At 45.1% G+C, this 18,907-nt stretch overlaps 1 protein-coding gene across 6 annotated transcripts in view; it reads right to left on the bottom strand.

Annotated features, from left to right (window-relative positions):
* Positions 1-18,907, bottom strand: part of SYN3 (synapsin III) — a 556,822-nt gene that overhangs the window by 81,070 nt on the left and 456,845 nt on the right. For all 6 annotated transcript variants that reach the window (XM_050745857.1, XM_050745861.1, XM_050745859.1 and 3 more), the window contains exon 7: positions 10,127-10,189. In XM_050745857.1, coding sequence (XP_050601814.1) covers positions 10,127-10,189 — 63 coding nt within the window. The remainder of the gene's footprint in view (positions 1-10,126; positions 10,190-18,907) is intronic.

The raw sequence follows: 18,907 nt of genomic DNA, 5'->3' as shown, positions 1-18,907 counted from the left end.
AGGTGAACATCAGATTACACAGAAGCATACGATGACTGTTTCAGTTAGCTCTGCTTATGCCTAGAATCATGGCATTTTAGCTTTCAAAGGCAGGAAACAAATTTAAGGACTCTTTACAAGATGGGCATGTGTGTCTTTTGTATCTATATATATACACACACATACACACACATGCACACACATGCAAATATACACACGCAGTTGATTCTCATTATTAATGGGCATGTGTGTCTTTTATATATATATATACACACACACACATGCAAATATACACACGCAGTTGATTCTCATTATTAATGGGCATGTGTGTCTTTTATATATATATATATATACACACACATGCACACATATGCAAATATACACATGCAGTTGATTCTCATTATTAATGGTAGTTATGCCTTATAAAGTTGTGGTGAACACCCCATTGCTCCTAGGAGAAATACAGAGTTAGGTTCCTTTAAGCCTCTGGTCACAATATTTTCATCCAGTGATGAATATACAAACTTGCGTTATACGTGTTTCTGCTAAAAGACATCTTAATATATATTGTTGATTCATTGACATTAAACTCAATGCCAATGGTTCTATAACTCATGCCTGAATGAAACTTATCTTCAATGCCAATGGTACTATAACTCATGCCTGAATGAAACTTATCTAACACATGTATTTTTTTCCATAAAGAATATCACTTAGGAAGACCAGACATCACTTCAGCACTATACTTCGAGGGCATTTAAAATGAAAAACAGTGAAATCATCAACAAAAAGCACAAAAATGCATAAATGTGGCACCAAATAGACCGCAAGGACACCTGCTTATGGGTTGAGAGCTGAAACCAGGAGACAGAGTGTTATTTGACTCAAATTTTTCACCACTCTGAGCAGGTCCATGAATGGCCACAAAACCGCTGTGAGATTTCATTTTGGGCTACAAAGGAATTTTCACAAGTGGATGAATTGGCAAACATGGAGTCTGTGAATGATGAGGACGGACTGTGCATATTGCACTTGTGGAGAGGACAACTTCATTGCAGAGGCTGTGTAAAGGCAGCACAGTGCCTAAAGTCTTCATTAAGGTGTAGGGGACTGATGTATTCCCTCCCGAGGGCCCACTCTGCTCATGAGAAGCAGAGACTAGTTCAGACGCGGTGACTCATGCCTGTAATCCCAGCACTTTGGGAGGCCGAGGCGGGTGGATCATGAGGTCAGGAGATCAAGACCATTCTGGCCAACATGGTGAAACACCATCTCTACTAAAAATATAAAAATTAGCTGGGCATGGTGGCCTGCGTCTGTAGCCCAGCTACTCAGGAGGCTGAGGCAGGAGTATTGCTTGAACCCAGGAGGCAGAGGTTGCAGTGAGCCGAGATCGCACCCCTGCACTCCAGCCTAGGTGACAGAGCAAAACTCTGTCTCAAAAAAAAAAAAAAAAAAAAAAGAAAGAAAAAAAAAGAGAGAAGTGGAGAATAAAGGAGGCCGGTGGCCATCAAAAGGGAGTGGCGGGTGGGTGAAAGAGGACATAGGCAGGGAGGTGGGATTGAGAGGGAGGGCAGTGGGTGTTGGGGTGGGGGGTCCCTCGTGGCTTGGCTGGGCCCCAGAACTCCCCTCCCCCGAACACCTCGTGGGTGGGTGCCTCTCCTCTGCTCACTTTTGGCTGGACTTCTGCTGATGTGTGAAACACAGAAAGACTCTCCTCTCTGGCAGTCTCCCAGTTGCAGGGAACCTTTTGATTTCTTAACTGTTCGCCTGGGATCCATTCCTCTATTTGCTCATTTTCTAATACTCCCTCTTCATCACCGTGTTATTGGGCCACCGACTCCCACTCCAAAGGCCAACCATGCCCGGAAAGCTCATTAAGTGAGTCAGCCTAAGAGAAGGGATCCGAGTCCAGGTCACTTGGAGCTGATGACAGCAGTGAACCTGGCCAAGTCAGGGTGTGCAAGATGCCGGTGCTGCTGGAAACATCGCATGGAGGAGCGGCCCCCTCATCACCCGGAACAGTCAGGGGTGTCTGCAGAGGTTTCTCAACCTGTCGCTCATTATTCTAGGGTCTTCTCTGAAGGACAACAAACCCTGTGCCTGCAAGGCGGAGTGTTAGAATACCTGGCACCATGTCACTCCCCTGAGCTCAGCCAGACTGCCTGAGGGTTGTGCCCCACTCCTCCATTTACTGCTTGTGCCTCAGTTTCCTGATCTGTAAAACAGAAGTTCTAATAATATCCACCTCACAGGGTTGTTATGATGGAAACACTGAGGTAGGAGGCAGGTCTTTACTCCAGACCAGACTGATGACTGGCTGAACCAGGGAAGAGGCAAAAGCACCTTTCCATAAGACATGCCCACAGGTGCCATGCCAGTTTACCCTTGCCAGTAACTTGGAAGTTACTGCCTCTTTCCATGGAATTGACAGATCCACCCCTTTTCTAGAAATTTCTGAATAACCTGCCTCTTAATTTGCATGTAATTAAAAATGGGTATAAATATGACTGAAACACTGCCCCGAGCTCCTTTTCTCAACACACTGCCTGTGGGGTAGCCCTGCTCTGCAGGAGCAGTCACGGAGCTGTAACACTGCTGACTCAATAAACCTGTTTTCTTCTACCACTGGCTTGCTCTCTTGCTCTTGAATTCTTTGCTGAACAGAGCCAAGAACCTTCCCAGGCTAAGTCCCAGTTGTGGGGCTGCCTGCTCTGCATCAACATGATACTGTGCAATTCCTTTGAATGGACAGCTCATAACATTGGTTAAAACCACAGAATCTCATCATTGGAGGATAATGTAAGGGTCACCTCCGTGGTGTCTTAATTGGGCTGGTCGTAGGCGACTAATGAGAAGCTGAAGGAAGTTATGGATGCTTTTCTCCCAAAATGTTCATGTCACATCCACACATAAACACACATACAAGTTTGTCTCTATTTCAGAGGGTACAAACATCTCAGGCTAAGAACCTTACATAATACCTAATCTCTTGAAACTCTCAACAAGTTTCCTAACTCTCTCATCTTTGCTCCAGCTGTCCAGTGATGAGAACCTCTTACCTAAAGGGGCAGTCCAGTAAGATTTGCCTCTGATTGTTAGAAAGTTGCTCTTTCCACAGGACTGATATCACTGATTGGGTCCCAACTCTGCCCACTAGATGTTATGTAGAATTGGTCTAATCTATCTTCCTGTGACAATCCTCCATGTTTCTGAAGAGTCGGTCACACTGTCTCTAGTTCTTCTGGGGTATATGCCTCATCCATTCACTACTTGGTTCATTCTTCCATACATTAATTTGTCACTATCCCTCTCAAATACCCAAAATTGGTGCAACCCAGAACAACACAATCTTCTGGCTGTGGACTGGCCAGCTAGGTGCAGGGCTCTCATTTTCGTTTTGGGTATCATCTTTCCATTCATATATCCTAAGAGTGAACTATGTTTTTTAAATCTTATTTTGAAATATAGCACAACTATGAAGAAGGGCAAAAACAACAATTCAATGAACTATCACAAAGCTAATACCCACAAAACCACCCCCTAAATCAAGAACTAGAACTTTGCCCACTTCTGCCTCATCTCCATGACTATCCTCTCCCTCCTCTCCAAAGATAACTTCTGTTCTGACTTTTATGGTAATAATCTCTTGCTTTTCTTAGATGTTTTATCACCTAAATATGTATGTGAATTAATGCTATAGTTATGTTTTCCTGGTTTTCGAATTTTGTATAAATGGAACTATAGAAATAGTCAATTTTTTGTTTCTGACTTATTTCACTAAATGGTGCATTTGTGAGATTCATTCAAGTTGCTATATGTAGTTGTAGTTCATTTTTATTGCTGAAAATATTCCATTTATATGAATATACTGCAATTGATTTATCTATTCTGTTAAATGGACACATGAATTTTCAGCAATTATAAACAAAGCTAGTATAATCATGTGCATCAGTCACACATTCATGTATTTAGGTTGGCTATACCTGATATAGCTCCTGTGTAATCAGCTTAGTAGGCAATATGAAGCTATATTCCAAAGTGGTTGTACAAATTTATGCTTTTACAAAACATTTATACTTTCTGCGTGTGTGTTCCAATTGTTCCATGTTCTCACCAACACTTAACATTATTAATCTTTTTAATTTTGGCTATTCTCGTGGCTATAAAGTGGCAACTCATTGTGGTTTTAATTTGCATTTCCCTGATGACTAATAAAGTTGAGCCTATTTTCATCTATTTATTTGGCATTTGCTGATTAGAGCTTTTGGCAACCCAGTCCTCATCTGAGTCATACTAAACTTGTAGCCAAGTGAAATAAAGTCTCTGACATATGATGCTATTTAGTTGTATCTCCCCTACTGACTTCGGTTGGATTTTGGGTCCCCAGAGCAGGTCTGAACATTCTTAATGACGACAGGTCATATTTCTGGTGTGCCCACTTGTTCCAGGCACTGAGCTACGTGCTTGACGTACATAATGTCTCTTAATCCTCACAACCAGCTTATGAAGCTCATACTATTACTACGTTCATTTTACGTAAGAAGAAACTAAAGTGGGGGAGGCAACTTATCTAAGGTCTCACAACTATTAGGTGGTGTGACCTAGATTCAAATAAACACCCTTAGCCGCTATAATAACAATCTGCTTCCAAACATGGAGACATATGGCTGCATTTAAAAAAAACTTTAAAAATTGCTAAAAACTGAATAATAAGGCGAACAGGTCATTGTCAAAAGGAGAAAACAGTTCCAAAGTATGACAAAGCATTAATGTTCTTCAAATGCGAGATGTTCTTACAAATTAATAAAAGGACAACCATCTCAACAGAAAATGGCCAAAGGTTTCTGGAGTCAGATAAATCTGGGAATTTCTGCTTACTTTTCCATATTCTTATACCCTCACAATGTATATGACAAAATTTATGACTCTAAGAAGTTCTGCACTAAAAGCTTACTTTAATGCAGAGTTTTCCAAAACCTATATGACAAAAATATATTTTGGCATCCTGAGTAATTATAATTCTTCAGAACATGCTTTGAAACATGTTGAACTCTGTTGTCACCACGGCTTCCTCTGGTTTCTAGTCTGGTAAAATCTCCAAAAAAGGAAATGAAGTTAGTTTTGTCCAATGTTTCTCAATCTTGATACTCCAGTCGTCCCTTCTTATCTGTGGTTTCGGTTACCCACGGTCAACTGCGGTCCAAATACATTAAATGGAACATTCCAGAAATAAAGAATTCCGACGTTTTAAAGTGCGCACCATCCTGAGTAGCGTGATGAAATCTTGTACCATCCAGCTCCATTCTGCCTGGGACATGAATCATCGCTGTGTCCAGCACGTCTGTGCTGTATATGCCACCCACCCGTTAGCCACGTAGGAGCCATCTCAGTTACCGGATACATTGTCATAGAATGTTCAAGTAACTGTTATTTTACTTCATAGTGGCCCCAAAGTTCAAGAGCACTGTGCCTAATTTATAAATTAAACTTTATCATAGGCATGTAGAGGAATAAACGATATTCAGAACTATCTGTGGTTTCAGGAATCCACTGGGGGTCTTGGAATGTATCGCCAGCAGATAAGTGGGATTGACTGTATTGACATTTTGGGGCAGTACCATTCTTTGTCGTGGGAAGCTGTCTTATGTACTGTGAATGTTTACAGCACCCCTGGCTTCTACCTGGTAGATATCAGTACTACACCCTCACCGTCCCCAAGTTATAACAAATAAAATTTCCTCCAGACACGTCCAAATGCCTCCCGCCCGGGGGCAGATCATTTTCCTCTCAACCACTTGTCTAACCTGACTGACTTCTAAGGAACTTATGGTAGCCCCATGAATATGGACCACTGTCTAAGCACTCCCAAAATGGCATGAGAGTTTCACTATATTTTGATTTCTGTTTCTCATGATGTCCACTATTTTTTTTTATTTTAATACAAGGGGGTAATTGTTCCATCTCTTGTCTTCTAGTCTTTTTTGTTTGTTAGGATTTCTTAAATCTCCAGGCACACCCAACCGCATGCAGTTTCCCTGATGCCAGGTTTCCTCTTCCTAGTTGAGTTTTGTCCTTTCCTGGGCATGCTCTTAATCACCAGCACCAATGAAGGCCATGCACTTGTCTTTCTAAATCAAACCTCAATTCTCCTAGGATGCCTTTTCCATCTAGGTGGAATTAAGTTCTTTCCTCTAAGCCTCATACCCTCTGCACAGCCTTCTACCAGGCCCCAACAACACATGATGCATATTTATGCGACTATCTCTCCAATTCCTTGAGGACAGGGACTGGGTCCTATTGATTTTCTGATTCTCAGCATAGAGTAGGCACCACAAGTGTAAAAGAACAAGGGAGTGAAGTATAGTTTGGGATAGGCCAGCAATTCCATCCATGGGGGCCTGGGTAGATTTCAAGCAACACTGAGCTCATTGACAGCCTCCTTACCAGCTTTCTTCTAGGAATGTTCTCTTTGCTTGTCTCCAGGAGAACAATCTTCACTCTCAAGAGATGGTAAATGCACCACAGGAGGTACCAGCTTTGTTTTTCTCTCTCTCAGCTATGAACATGACATCATTTGCTTCGTCAACTTGGTCTAGACTGCTCCTGCAAGTTTTCTCATTCCAAACATAAGGAGAAAAGTCCTTTTCCCTTGATCTCAGCATTTTTGCAAACCTCAGTTTATTCTGGTCTGTGTCATTTTTTTTTTTTTAATCCTTGGAGTGCCCCCTCCTTTCCATGTTTTGGGAGGCCCTTCTGGACCTGAGTTTCTCATCTCTTTAAGTACTTCCTTCTTTTTATGTCATTTGGGGATTATTTTAAGCTTTAGGCACAGAGTTGAATTCTTGGGAATGCTTTGACTTTGCCAGAGCTGTCCAAGATGGTGGCAGTGGGTGGAGAGAAAGATACAGGTCAGAGAAACATTAACAAGGGGCAATTGACAAGACTTGGAGACCATCTGGACATGGAGGAGGGGGAGATGACTCCCAGATTTCTGTTTTGAGGCAACCGAATAACTGGTGGTTCCTGCTGCAGAGATGGAGGTCACAGGAGGAAGAAGAGGAGGAAGAGGAGGAGAAGGAGGGAGGTGAGGGTGTCTGGGAAGATGCTGAGCCTGGTATGGAATGTTTAGAGTCTGAGGTTTCCATGGGAGACAAAATAGAGACGTAGGGGAGATAACTGGATATAAGAGCCTGATGCTCTGGGAAGGCAAAAGGCAGCTCAGGAGTCTGTTGGCATGCAGATGGCAGCTGAAGCTGAGGTAGTTGACAAGAGCACTCAGGGATGGTGTGCAGATGGAATAGCCATGGTTACGCATGATGCAAGAAGTAAAGTTCTTGAAGGAGATGAAGAAGGAGTGGCCAGAGACAGAAAGGAGGAAAGCCAGAAAAGGAGCAAGCGCCAGAGGCCACTATAAAGAGAGTTTGGGACAGAAGGATGGCCAGCCACGTTAAATGATAGAGAGAGGGGGATTCCAATAAGGACAGAAAAGTGCCCACTGAATTAGCAACAGAGGATCACTGGAGACCACTGAGAGGACAGCTTTAGTGGAGTGAAGGGGGCTGGAGCCATATGCAGGGGTGGAAGAGGGAGTGGGAGGCGAGGGAATTGGGGGGCAGACATAGCATGATGGCTAAAGAGAGGTTCATTCATTCATCCACCCAAGCAAGAAGTAGGACACGGGGGCTCCTGTGTACCGGGTGCCACTCAGGGCCCTGGGATACAGCAGTGGAAAAACAGGCAGAACTTCCTGCCCTCAAGTTGTGTACTTTCTAGAGAGATATATTCTGAAGGGAGGACTCTTTTTAAAAGGTAGTTATTAGAATTATCGTTTGACTGATGAGGGAAACAGGAGAAGTTAGATGGTAACTCGCTCAAGTTTATGCAGATGTCCAAGCTGTGGGCCATGCCCTGACCTGCCGGATCCATCCCCCCCCCTTTTTTTTTTCTTTTTCTTTTTTTTTTTTTTTTTTGAGATGGAGTTTCACTCTTGTTGCCCAGGCTGGAGTGCAATGAATGGCATGATCTCGGCTCACCGCAACCTCCGCCTCCCGGGTTTGAGAGATTCTCCTGCTGCAGCTTCCTGAGTAGCTGGGATTACAGGCATGTGCCACCATGCCTGGCTAATTTTTGCATTTTTAGTAGAGACAGGGTTTTTGCATGTTGGTCAGGCTGGTCTCTAACTCCTGACATCAGGTGATCCGCCCTCTTTGGCCTCCCGAAGTTCTGGGATTACAGGTGTGAGCCACCATGCCCGGCTGACCCATTCCTTTTTAGACTGCCTGAAGGGAATGGAGTTTAGGCATACAGAAGGCATAACAGGGTGGGGATGACTATAGGTGTGAGAGGAAGAATTATTCATGTCTGGGTGGGCCTACTCAAAGCAAGGTGTCTACTTGGCCCCACATTGTTTAGCTCCAGCTGTACTTTATCTAGGATCCACTGTGTTAGGCATTGTGTCTGGGCTCAAGTCCCCTCCAATGTGAGTGACAGGTACTGAGATCCACATGTTCCCACTTGCTTCAGAGCCAGAGGCTTGAGAGGCAAACTGTGGGAGACCCAGTGCCCCCTTTCCTGTGGGACTCTGATGCATATGGTTTGACTGGGCCTAAACCATCTCTACATCCCATTGTTGAGGCCAAGCACATTGATCCAAACAAGGTTCCATGGGATTAGATATAGAGGTGCTGGACAAAAAGAGGGTCTTTATCCTTTAGAGATGGTGAGCTTAGGGACCAGGTTGGGTGGCTCACAGCCATTTAGACCATCTGAAGAAAACGCCAAGTAGAGATGAACAGAACCAAGAGATAAAGAGGGAGATCAGGCTCTATTTCATTTGAACTCCTGGATCCAGCTCTGCTCGAATCTACCAAGAACTATCTCAGACATCCTAATATCTTGAACGTTTTGGCACTTGCAACTGAAACAGTCTGACCAATACAGTTTGTCAGGATGTTATATGTGACTGTGTGAAATATAGTATATTATTGACTTTTGCAGTTAACTGACTCTGGGGGCTTCTTCCACGGAGCCAGATGTGTTTGTCATTTTCTAGGTGTCAGTCCTACAGTGATTGATATGGTTTGGATTTGGCTCCCCATGCAAATCTCATGTCAAATTATAATCCCCATTGTTGGAAGAGGGGCTTGTTGGGAGGTGATTAGATCATGGGGGCGGATTTTCCCCTTGCTGTTCTTGTAACAGTGAGTTCTCATGAGATCTGGTTGTTCAAAAGTGTGTAGCACTTTTAAACAGTGTGTGACCGGGTGTGGTAGCTCAGACCTGTAATCCCAACACTTTGGGAGGCCATGACAGGTGGATCACTTGAGGTCAGGAGTTTGAGACCAACCTGGCCAACATGGTGAAACCCAGTCTCTACTAAAAATACAAAAATTAGCCGGGTGTGATGGCACGCACCTGTAGTCCCAGCTACTCGGGAGGCTGAGGCATGAGAATCACTTTAACCTGGGAGGTGGAGGTTGCAGTGAGCCGAGATCAAGCTACTGCACTCCAGCCTGGGTGACAGAGTGAGGCTCTGTCTCAAAAACAAAATAAAATGTGTAGCACCTCCCCCTTCTCTCTCTTCCTCCTGCTGCAGCCGTGTAAGACGGGCCTGCTTCCCTTTTGCCTTCTGCCACAATTGTAAGTTTCCTGAGGCCTCCCCAGCCATGCTTCCTGTACAGCCTGTGGAACCATGAGCCAAGTAAACCTCTTTTCTTTAAAATTACCCAGTTTCAGGTATTTCTTTATAGCAGTGTGAGAACGGACTAATACAGTAATACAGAGGTAAGTAAGACATGGGCTTACAACAAGGCTGTGGAGATGATGGCAGCAACCCCTCACAAAAGAATTACAGTCAATAAAATGCTCTACATCCCTTTCTCGAGTCGCAATCATAGAGAATGATTAGTTAGCAATTCCAGGTAGGGTTTGGCAAGGATGGACCGAACTGGAGAGATGTTCTGTGCACCAGGAGCTCCGAGGAAGGTGGGCTGGGAGGGGAGGGAGATGTACTGTGGATTCTTTTTAACACTCTGTTCTGGGTGCCTGTGCTAAGGGGTTGACGGGGGACAGAGGGAGAGAGGAACAGGTAGTCTGAGGAATCTCTAGGTGTGTCCACTGTGAGTAGAAGGGCTGTTTCTCATACCTTTCCCATTCCAGCGTGGGCATGTCCCAGCTTGACCACCACCGGGAAGTGTGGGGCTGTGACCTGAAAGAGACAAGAAGAAGTCACTCTTAGCATCTCAGAGCATTGCCACCAAGGCTCTGGGTGCTGTTTGTTCCATAGAAAGATCCATTCATCTGATATGGTCGGAAATCCCCATAAGAATGCTTTGACAGATGGTCACCCTGCCATGGACCAGACACTCTCAGTGTCAGCGCTTTTGGCTTCCAAAGGAAGCTCTGAGTTCTTAAGACCAGCTTGTCTGGGGCACCCACCAAGCTGCAGAGACAATGGAGTAGGACAAACCGACTGGTTTCCAATCTTGGCTTTACCGCTATGCAACTTCAGGCAAGTCACTGCACTGACCCGTGCCTCTGTTTCCTCATTTGTTAAATGAAGATCATAATAATAGTATCCCATGGGGTTGCTGTGAGGATTGAGTTATTACATGTGTGGCACTCAGTGAATGGCAGCTTAAAGATTCCTAGCATAGTCCTGTCTTACATTATTCTTTTTTTTTTTTTTTTTTTGAGATGAAGTCTTGCTCTTATTGCCCAGGTTGGAGTGCAATGGTGCGATCTCGGCTCATTGCAACCTCCGCCTCCAGGGTTCAAGCGATTCTCCTGCCTCAGCCTCCCAAGTAACTTGGATTACAGGTACCTGCCACCATGCTTGGCTAATTTTTGTATTTTTAGTAGAGATGGGGTTTCACCATGTTGGCCAGGCTGGTCTCCAACTCCTGACCTCAAGCGTTTCGCCCACCTTGGCCTCCCAAAGTGCTGGGATTACAGGCGTGAGTTACTGCGCCAGGCCCATTATTCTTTCAAATAACACTTCAACCACCTGAAAACTTTCATTACTTCCCCTAAGCCTCCCCAGGCCACCATACGAGACTGCTTAACCATCGTGGCCATGCCTGCCTCTGGCACAAGCATTTATTGACTGCACCACATAGGCTCCGTGATGAGCAACTGCTCTGCGTCACCTCCCTTTTAGGGAGCCACACTTGAGGACAGCATCCTTGCCTGGTGGGTTCCCTGCTGCACCCCCAGCTCCTAGAACACGGCCTGATCCAGGGAAGGTGCTCGATACTGAATCTGTCCTTCAATCAGGCCTCTTAGCAAGACCTAGAAGGCGTGCTCGCTTCTCCCTCCGACACAAGTGAGACAGTTGGGCTGGGAGGATTGTTTACCTCCCACAGCCACCATCACTTAACCAGGGAGCCAGGAAGCCAGGACTCAGGTCTGAGCTTTGCTTTCCCCCTTTCAGGTTGTTCGTGCATTTTTTGAGAGTGTTTTCTCAGTTTCTAGAAGTACATTTTGCATTGCTTGAGGTCTAAGGTTATCCCTCCCAGTTATGTACATCACTTCCTTCCAAGTGGACCATTCCTAGCCGGGGCCATCCTGACCCCCTCTCCTTGGCTGTCCGTGGACAGCACTGTCTGTCCTTTTACACTGTGGGCACCGAAGGAACCCAGCCTTGTCCTCTTGATGTCTCCTGCCTGGTCTGTCCTGTAGTAGCTGCTGAGCCTCTGCAGGAGTCCGCCCATGCATCATGAAGCCATTCTGTAGCCCTCATCTTATTTTACCCCCACATTGGCCTCATGAGGCAACCAGGGAAAGTATTTTAATCACCATTTTACAGATAAGAAAATCGAGACTCAAGTCAGTTGCTGGGAAGGGGTGGAGCTGGGACTTGAACTTGGGTCTGTCTGACTCCTAGCTTGGTGTGAACAGTCCCCTTTTAAAGTCTAGCACTAGAGTGGCCTGCAGTAGACTTTAAATAATTTTTTTTTTTTTTTTTTTGAGACAGAGTCTCACTCTGTCACCCAGGCTGAAGTGCAGTGGCATGATCTTGGCCCACTGCAATCTCTGCCTCCTGGGTTCAAGCAATTCTCCTGTCTCAGCCTCCCGATTAGTAGGAATTACAGGCATGCGCCACCATGTCTGGCTAATTTTTGTATTTTTAGTAGAGACGGGGTTTTGCCATGTTGGTCAGGCTGATCTTGAACTCCTGACCTCAGGTGATCCGCCTGCCTCAGCCTCCCAAAGGGCTGGGATTCCAGCCCCGGAAGCCACTGTGCCCGGCCATAATTTTTTTTTTTCTTGATTTCAGGCTAAAACTTACCATACCCTGGTGTCTATGGTGAATACATACATGTTTAAAAAAACAGCAACATTTGATTTTGATTCCAAAAGCAATAAGTACTCACTATAAAAACTTTGGAAAATAGTCCCAGCTACTCGGGAGGCTGAGGCAGGAGAATGGCATGAACCCGGGAGGTGGAGCTTGCAGTGAGCCGAGATCGCGCCACTGCACTCCAGCCTGGGAGAGAGAGCGAGACTCCGTCTCAAAAAAAAAAAAAAAAAAAAAAAAGGCCGGGCGCGGTGGCTCAAGGCTGTAATCCCAGCACTTTGGGAGGCCGAGATGGGCGGATCACAAGGTCAGGAGATCGAGACCATCCTGGCTAACATGGTGAAACCCCGTCTCTACTAAAAATACAAAAAACTAGCCGGGTGAGGTGGCGGGCGCCTGTAGTCCCAGCTACTCGGGAGGCTGAGGCAGGAGAATGGCGTAAACCCGGGAAGCGGAGCTTGCAGTGAGCTGAGATCTAGCCACTGCACTCCAGCCTGGGCAACAGAGCGAGACTCCGTCTCAAAAAAAAAAAAAAAAAAAAAAAAAACCTTTGGAAAATAAGATAAGATTAATTGAAAGAACCTCATCAATGACCTTACTGATTGATATAGATATCAATTACTTTAAGTATAAAGAAGTCAATAAAAATCATCCTCAGACTTCTAACAGTTTTGGTTTATTATCTGCTGCTCTTTTAAAAAAAAATCTGTATTTGTTTCCCTTGATTTGTTCTGTTTCTACAAAATTGGGAGTATAGTGGATATCCAATCTTGTTTCCTGCTCTTTCCACTTAATATTATGTGATGAGAATACTCCTGGTGGTTATTACTTGTTAACTTAATAATAATTATGAAATATTTCACATATGGAAAAAGCCTTAAACAGCAATACTATGGACATCAGCTTGCTTAAGAAATAAAACATTGCCTAGACAGTTGAAGCCCCTGATTTACTTCTTTTTTTTTGAGACAGAGTCTCGTTTTGTCACCCAGGCTGGAGTGCAGTGGTGCGATCTCGGCTCACTGCAAGCTCCACCTCCCGGGTTCATGCCATTCTCCTGCCTCAGCCTCCCGAGTAGCTGGGACTACAGGTGCCCACCACCATGCCTAGCTAATTTTTTGTATTTTTAGTAGAGACAGGATTTCACCCTGTTAGCCAGGATGGTCTCAATCTCCTGACCTCGTGATCCACCCGCCTCGGCCTCCCAAAGTGCTGGGATTACGGGTGTGAGCCACTGCGCCTGGCCACCCTGATGTACTTCTTTCTGATCACTCTCTCATACCTCCCATCCCAGAGGTAACCATTATATAAATTCCATGTTTATTATTTTCTTGCATTTATTTGTAATTCTACTAGTACATATGATTCCCAAGCAATATATATTAGATAATTTTAAACTTTCTATAAGGTTGGGTGCAGTGGTGCATGCCTGTAATGCTAGCACTTTGGGAGGCTGAGGTGGGAGGATTACTTGAGACAAAGAGTTCAAGACCAGTGTGGGCAACATAGTGAGACTCCCATCTCTACAAAAAATAAAAAACAATTAGCCAAGCATGACGGTACCCACTTGTAGTCCCAGCTACTAGGGAAGCTGAGACAGGAGAATGACTTGAGCGCAGAAGTTGGAGGCTGCAGTGAGCTATGACTGTGCCACTGTACTCCAGCCTGGGTGATAGAGTGAGACCCTGTCTCAAATACAAACAAACAAACAAACAAACAAAAAACCTGACTCACAAATCTTTATATAAGTAGTATAAGAAATACTCTTGGCCAGGCGTGGTGGCTCATACCTGTAATCCCAGCACTTTGGGAGGCTGACGCAGGCAGATCACGAGGTCAGGAGATCGAGACCATCCTGGCTAACACGGTGAAACCTCATCTCTACTAAAAGTACATAAATTAGCTGGGTGTGGTGGCAGGTGCCTGTAGTCCCAGCTATTCGGGAGGCTGAGGCAGCAGAATGGTGTGAACCTGGCAGGCAGAGCTTGCAGTGAGCTGAAATCTGAGATCGCACCACTGCATTCCAGCCTGGGTAACAGAGCGAGACCCCGTCTCAAAAAAAAAAAAAAAAAAAAAAGAAAAAAAGAAAAGAAATACTCTTATACAACTTTTTTTGTGCACATAATGTTTGTAAGATTCATGTACATGGATATGTATAACTCTGATTCATCTTCATTGCTGCATAGTATTCCATTTCATGATTACATTACCACTTTCCATTTCTTGTTGATGAACATTCAGGTGGTTTCTATTTTTCCAGTTATAAACAATATTACTACAAACTTTTTTTTTTTTTTTTTCACCAAAGGACTTTTGTTATCTGGCTGAATCATCACACCCAGCCAACCTATGCAGACCTTAGGCACCTCCAGCAGTCCAGGGACTGCCTGGATCACTAAGGGAGCTTCACTTTCATCTCGTTTTAAGGTGGAGCTTGAGGTGAGGGGAAATGGGTTTTCTCTCTCTTCCCGTCTGTCCCCTCAAGTCTGATCATATGCTACCTTGGTGAGAACTGGAAAGGGCATGGTTGCGGGAGTGCCAGCAGCTCTGCCATTTACTCCCTATTTCATCTCAGGTTAGATATTTAACCTCTCTGAGCCTCAGTTTTCTAATCTGCAAAATGGGGATGATCATGCCTAACTCACAGGACTGTTTGGACAAGAAGAAATAAGGAATGTAAAACCACTTAGCACCAAATGGTGCTGAAACCTAAAGTGTAAAGTAGAAGGGAGGGGAGGAAGGAATTGACTCTGGCTTTGTGGGGGTCAGGGGAGAGGTAAAGGAAGACTAGATGATTAAGGAAGGAGAGAGAAGGCTCTGGCCTGGCAGCATCTGCTGACAACGGAGGGAATGAAATGAAATCAAACAAAGGAAAACCAGGAGATCACACCAGAGCACAGAGTCAGAGGGTGACAATAGGTTGGCGCTTTCAATGTGAAAGAACCTGATCAATTACCTTATGGAACCCTCATGCTACCGTGTTGTGGTAGGTGAAATTCTAGGAATAGCCTCGAAGGTATCACCCTGTGACCACTAGTGCCTGTGAGTGTGATGAGACTGTCATATCATGTTATGTTATATGGCACAGGTGACCTTAAAATAAGGATGGGCCTCATCTGATCACACGAGCCTTTGAAAGCAAATAGCTTTCTCAGGCTGGTGGCAGAAGAGGAAGTCAGAGCGGTTGAAATCATGTAAAAGACTCAGTATACCATTGCTGCTTTGAGAGGAATGGGGACCATGTGTTTAGGTGTGTGGACTGTCTGCAGGAGCTGAAGGTGGCCCCTGGCTGACAGCCAGTACGAAAATGGGGACCTCGGCCGGGCGCGATGGCTCACGCCTGTAATCCCAGCACTTTGGGAGGCCAAGGCGGGTGGATCATGAGGTCTGGAGATCGAGACCATCCTGGCTAACACAGTGAAACCCCGTCTCTACTAAAAATGCAAAAAATTAGCCAGACGTGGTGGCGGGCGCCCGTAGTCCCAGCTACTCGGGAGGCTGAGGCGGGAGAATGGCGTGAACCCGGGAGGCGGAGCTTGCAGTGAGCCGAGATCGCGCCACCGCACTCCAGCCTGGGCGACTGAGCGAGACTCCGTCTCAAAAAAAAAGAGGAAAAAAAAAAATGGGGACCTCACACCTATGGTCACAAAAAGCGGAATCCTTTCAGTGATAAGAATGACCTTGGAGGAGAATCGAGCTCCAGAGGAGAATGCACCCTGATTTCAGCCTTGTGGGAGCCTGAGCAGAGAACCCCGTTGTACCATCCGGACTTCTGAGCTACAGGACTGTGAGATGATAAGGCGGGAGGCGGAGGAGAGCGGTTCTTTTAATCTGCTAAGTTTGCAGTGATTTATTAGGGCAGCAATAGAAAACAAATACACATGTCTTCATAGAAACCAAAGCCCAAAGAGGGACGAGATTGTTTTTCAAGGCACACGAAGGCAGAACCGGAAGTCAAGTTTATGTGTCTTGACTCTCCGTCAAGCACTCTCTCTATCAAGGCACACTTTTCTGGGAATCGCATGCATATCTGAGGTGTAACAAATGCTTCCCCGCCATGATAGTGGTCAATAAAATAATATGAAATCAATTCTGTGGGCACGACTGAATGAGAACTATGTGACTTGTTCTGTTCTTGTGCTGGTTGGGGCACACCGAAGGTTGAGACAAGATTTCTGCCCTCAGAGGGTTTACTATCTGCTTGGACCCATGGGCTGTACAATGAAAGACCAGAGTGAGGCAGCATGGCAGGAAGGCGTGGGGGTAGGTTGCGGTCATGTGCAAGTCTCCAGAGCAGAAGTCCCAACATTTTTGGCACCAGGGACCAGTGTGCCACCGTGCCCGGCTAATTTTTGTATTTTCAGTAGAGACAGGGTTTCACCATGTTGGCCAGGCTGGTGTCGAACTCCTGACCTCAAGTAATCTGCCTGCCTCAATCTAGAAAAATCTGAGAATGTTTAAGTAAGATATTTCACAGAAAACATTTCAGAATTCATCCAAAGCAATGGATTTTCCTGATACTAGGGGAAAATTTCCTTTGCCATTTTTTACTTTGACTTGTTGGAAACAGCATTCTTTTTAGAACCACGCATGGGCTGGCAAGACTCCGGGCTAGTGCTGCGGACACAGAAGAGGTAATTTGGGGCCAGATTATTGGGGGCCTTTGAAACCAAAGAGGGGAGTTCAGGTTGCTTGGATGGACAGTGGGGAAGCAGGATAGTTCTGGAACCAGGGAGTGACCTGCCAGCTATGGGCAGGATGAATTTGTGCTAGGGGTGACTGAAGGGCCAGGGGCCAGTTTGGAATTGATTGTAAAGACACTAAATACCACCGGTTGGGCTTGGACTGGGAAGAGATGGTAGAGGGAGTGGGAGCACTCCCGGAGCTTTTCTTTTCTTTTCTTTTTTTGTGACACTTCTTTATTGAAATAATAGTATTAAAATGACCATAGAAATTCAAGACAAAAATTGTCTACAATCTCATCATTTAACCAAATCAGTGTTTGTATTGGTCCACGTTACCTTGTAATTTTTATAGGTCCAATAAAACCCCCAGGATACTTTATAACAATATTCGAGGTAGAATTTTGCATCTATCTTCTCACTTAATATTATACCATAAGTGTTTTCTTATTTTTGCTACAAATGTTTTTAGTTTCTTTTATCTTCTCCCACTCCCCTTCTCCGGACCAGGTAACTAATCTCACCTCCCCAGTGTGTCTGGGGCTTAGTCCTCCCCATCCCTCACCATGTGCAATCTTTGCAAACATGAATGCACGGATATGGCTGAGGCCGATGTCTGTATTTTTGAAAATAGCTCTTATCTCTTAACATCACACCATATACACCCCTCCTCCCGTGTCAATAAAGATAGTCCTATCCTGATAGTTTTTGTTTTTGTTTTGTTTGTTTGTTTTTTGAGATAGAGTCTCGCTCTGTCACTAGGCTGGAGTGCAGTGGTGCGATCTCAGCTCACTGCAACCTCCAACTCCCCGGTTCAAGCGATTCTCCTGCCTCAGCCTCCCGAGTAGCTGGGATTACAGGCACCCACCACCATGCCAAGGTAATTTTTCTTGCATTTTTAGTAGAGATAGGGTTTCACCATGTTGGCCAGGATGGTCTTGATCTCCTGACCTTGTGATCTGCTTGCCTCGGCCTCCCAAAGTGCTGGGATTACAGGCGTGAGCCACCGTGCCTGGCCAATCCTGATAGTTTTAAGAATAGCTGCACCATCTACACATGTACACATGCACTGGTTTCCTATTAATAGACATTTGTGTTATTCATTCTCTCTCTCTCTCTCTGCTACTATAAACAAGAGCTCATTAAACATTTTTGTACACATGTCCTTATGAGCTAGTGTTTTAATTCCTCCAGGTCAGGCCAGGAGATTTTTAAAGGGAGAACCAGCAGAATTTGCAGACATTCTTTTTTTTTTTTTTTTTTTTTTGATGGAGTCTCGCTCTGTTGCCCAGGCTTCAGTTTCTAAAGTCAGTTGTTAGAGCTCAAGAAATGAAAGTGGATGCCACGGCATTGCGTACGGGGTGAATCACCCACCATATTACCTCCAGGCTAAAATGACTATAGTTACTGTCATGTAAGGGCCAGGAATGGGACCAGGCACTTTATGGATGGTAGCATCCTTTCCCTCCCCCATGTTATAGATAAGAAAACACAGCGCTGGCCGGGCGCGGTGGCTCACGCCTGTAATTCCAGCATTTTGGGAGGCCGAGGTGGGCGGATCATGAGGTCAGGAGATCGAGACCATCCTGGTTAACACGGTGAAACCTCGTCTCTGTTAAAAATACAAAAAAAAAAAATAAAAAAAATAGCCGGGCGTGGTGGCGGGCACCTGTAGTCCCAGCTACTCAGGAGGCTGAGGCAGGAGAATGACATAAACCTGGGAGGCAGAGCTTGTAGTGAGCCGAGATTGCGCCACTGTACTCCAGCCTGGGTGACAGAGCGAGACTCCATCAAAAAAAAAGAAAGAAAAGAAAGAAAAGAAAAGGAAGAAAGAAAGAAAGAGAAAGAAAGAAAGAGAAAGAGAAAGAAAGAAAGAAAGAAAACACAGCCCTTTGCCTGAAGTCAGACAGTGAAGATGGTGCTGCTGCCCTGCTGTCCTCCTGCC

Source organism: Macaca thibetana, chromosome 10, assembly GCF_024542745.1.
Source record: "Macaca thibetana thibetana isolate TM-01 chromosome 10, ASM2454274v1, whole genome shotgun sequence".
Taxonomy (NCBI): domain Eukaryota; kingdom Metazoa; phylum Chordata; class Mammalia; order Primates; family Cercopithecidae; genus Macaca; species Macaca thibetana.
The sequence above is the reverse complement of the archived record's forward strand: the minus strand, read 5'-3'. Positions and strand labels throughout refer to the sequence as shown.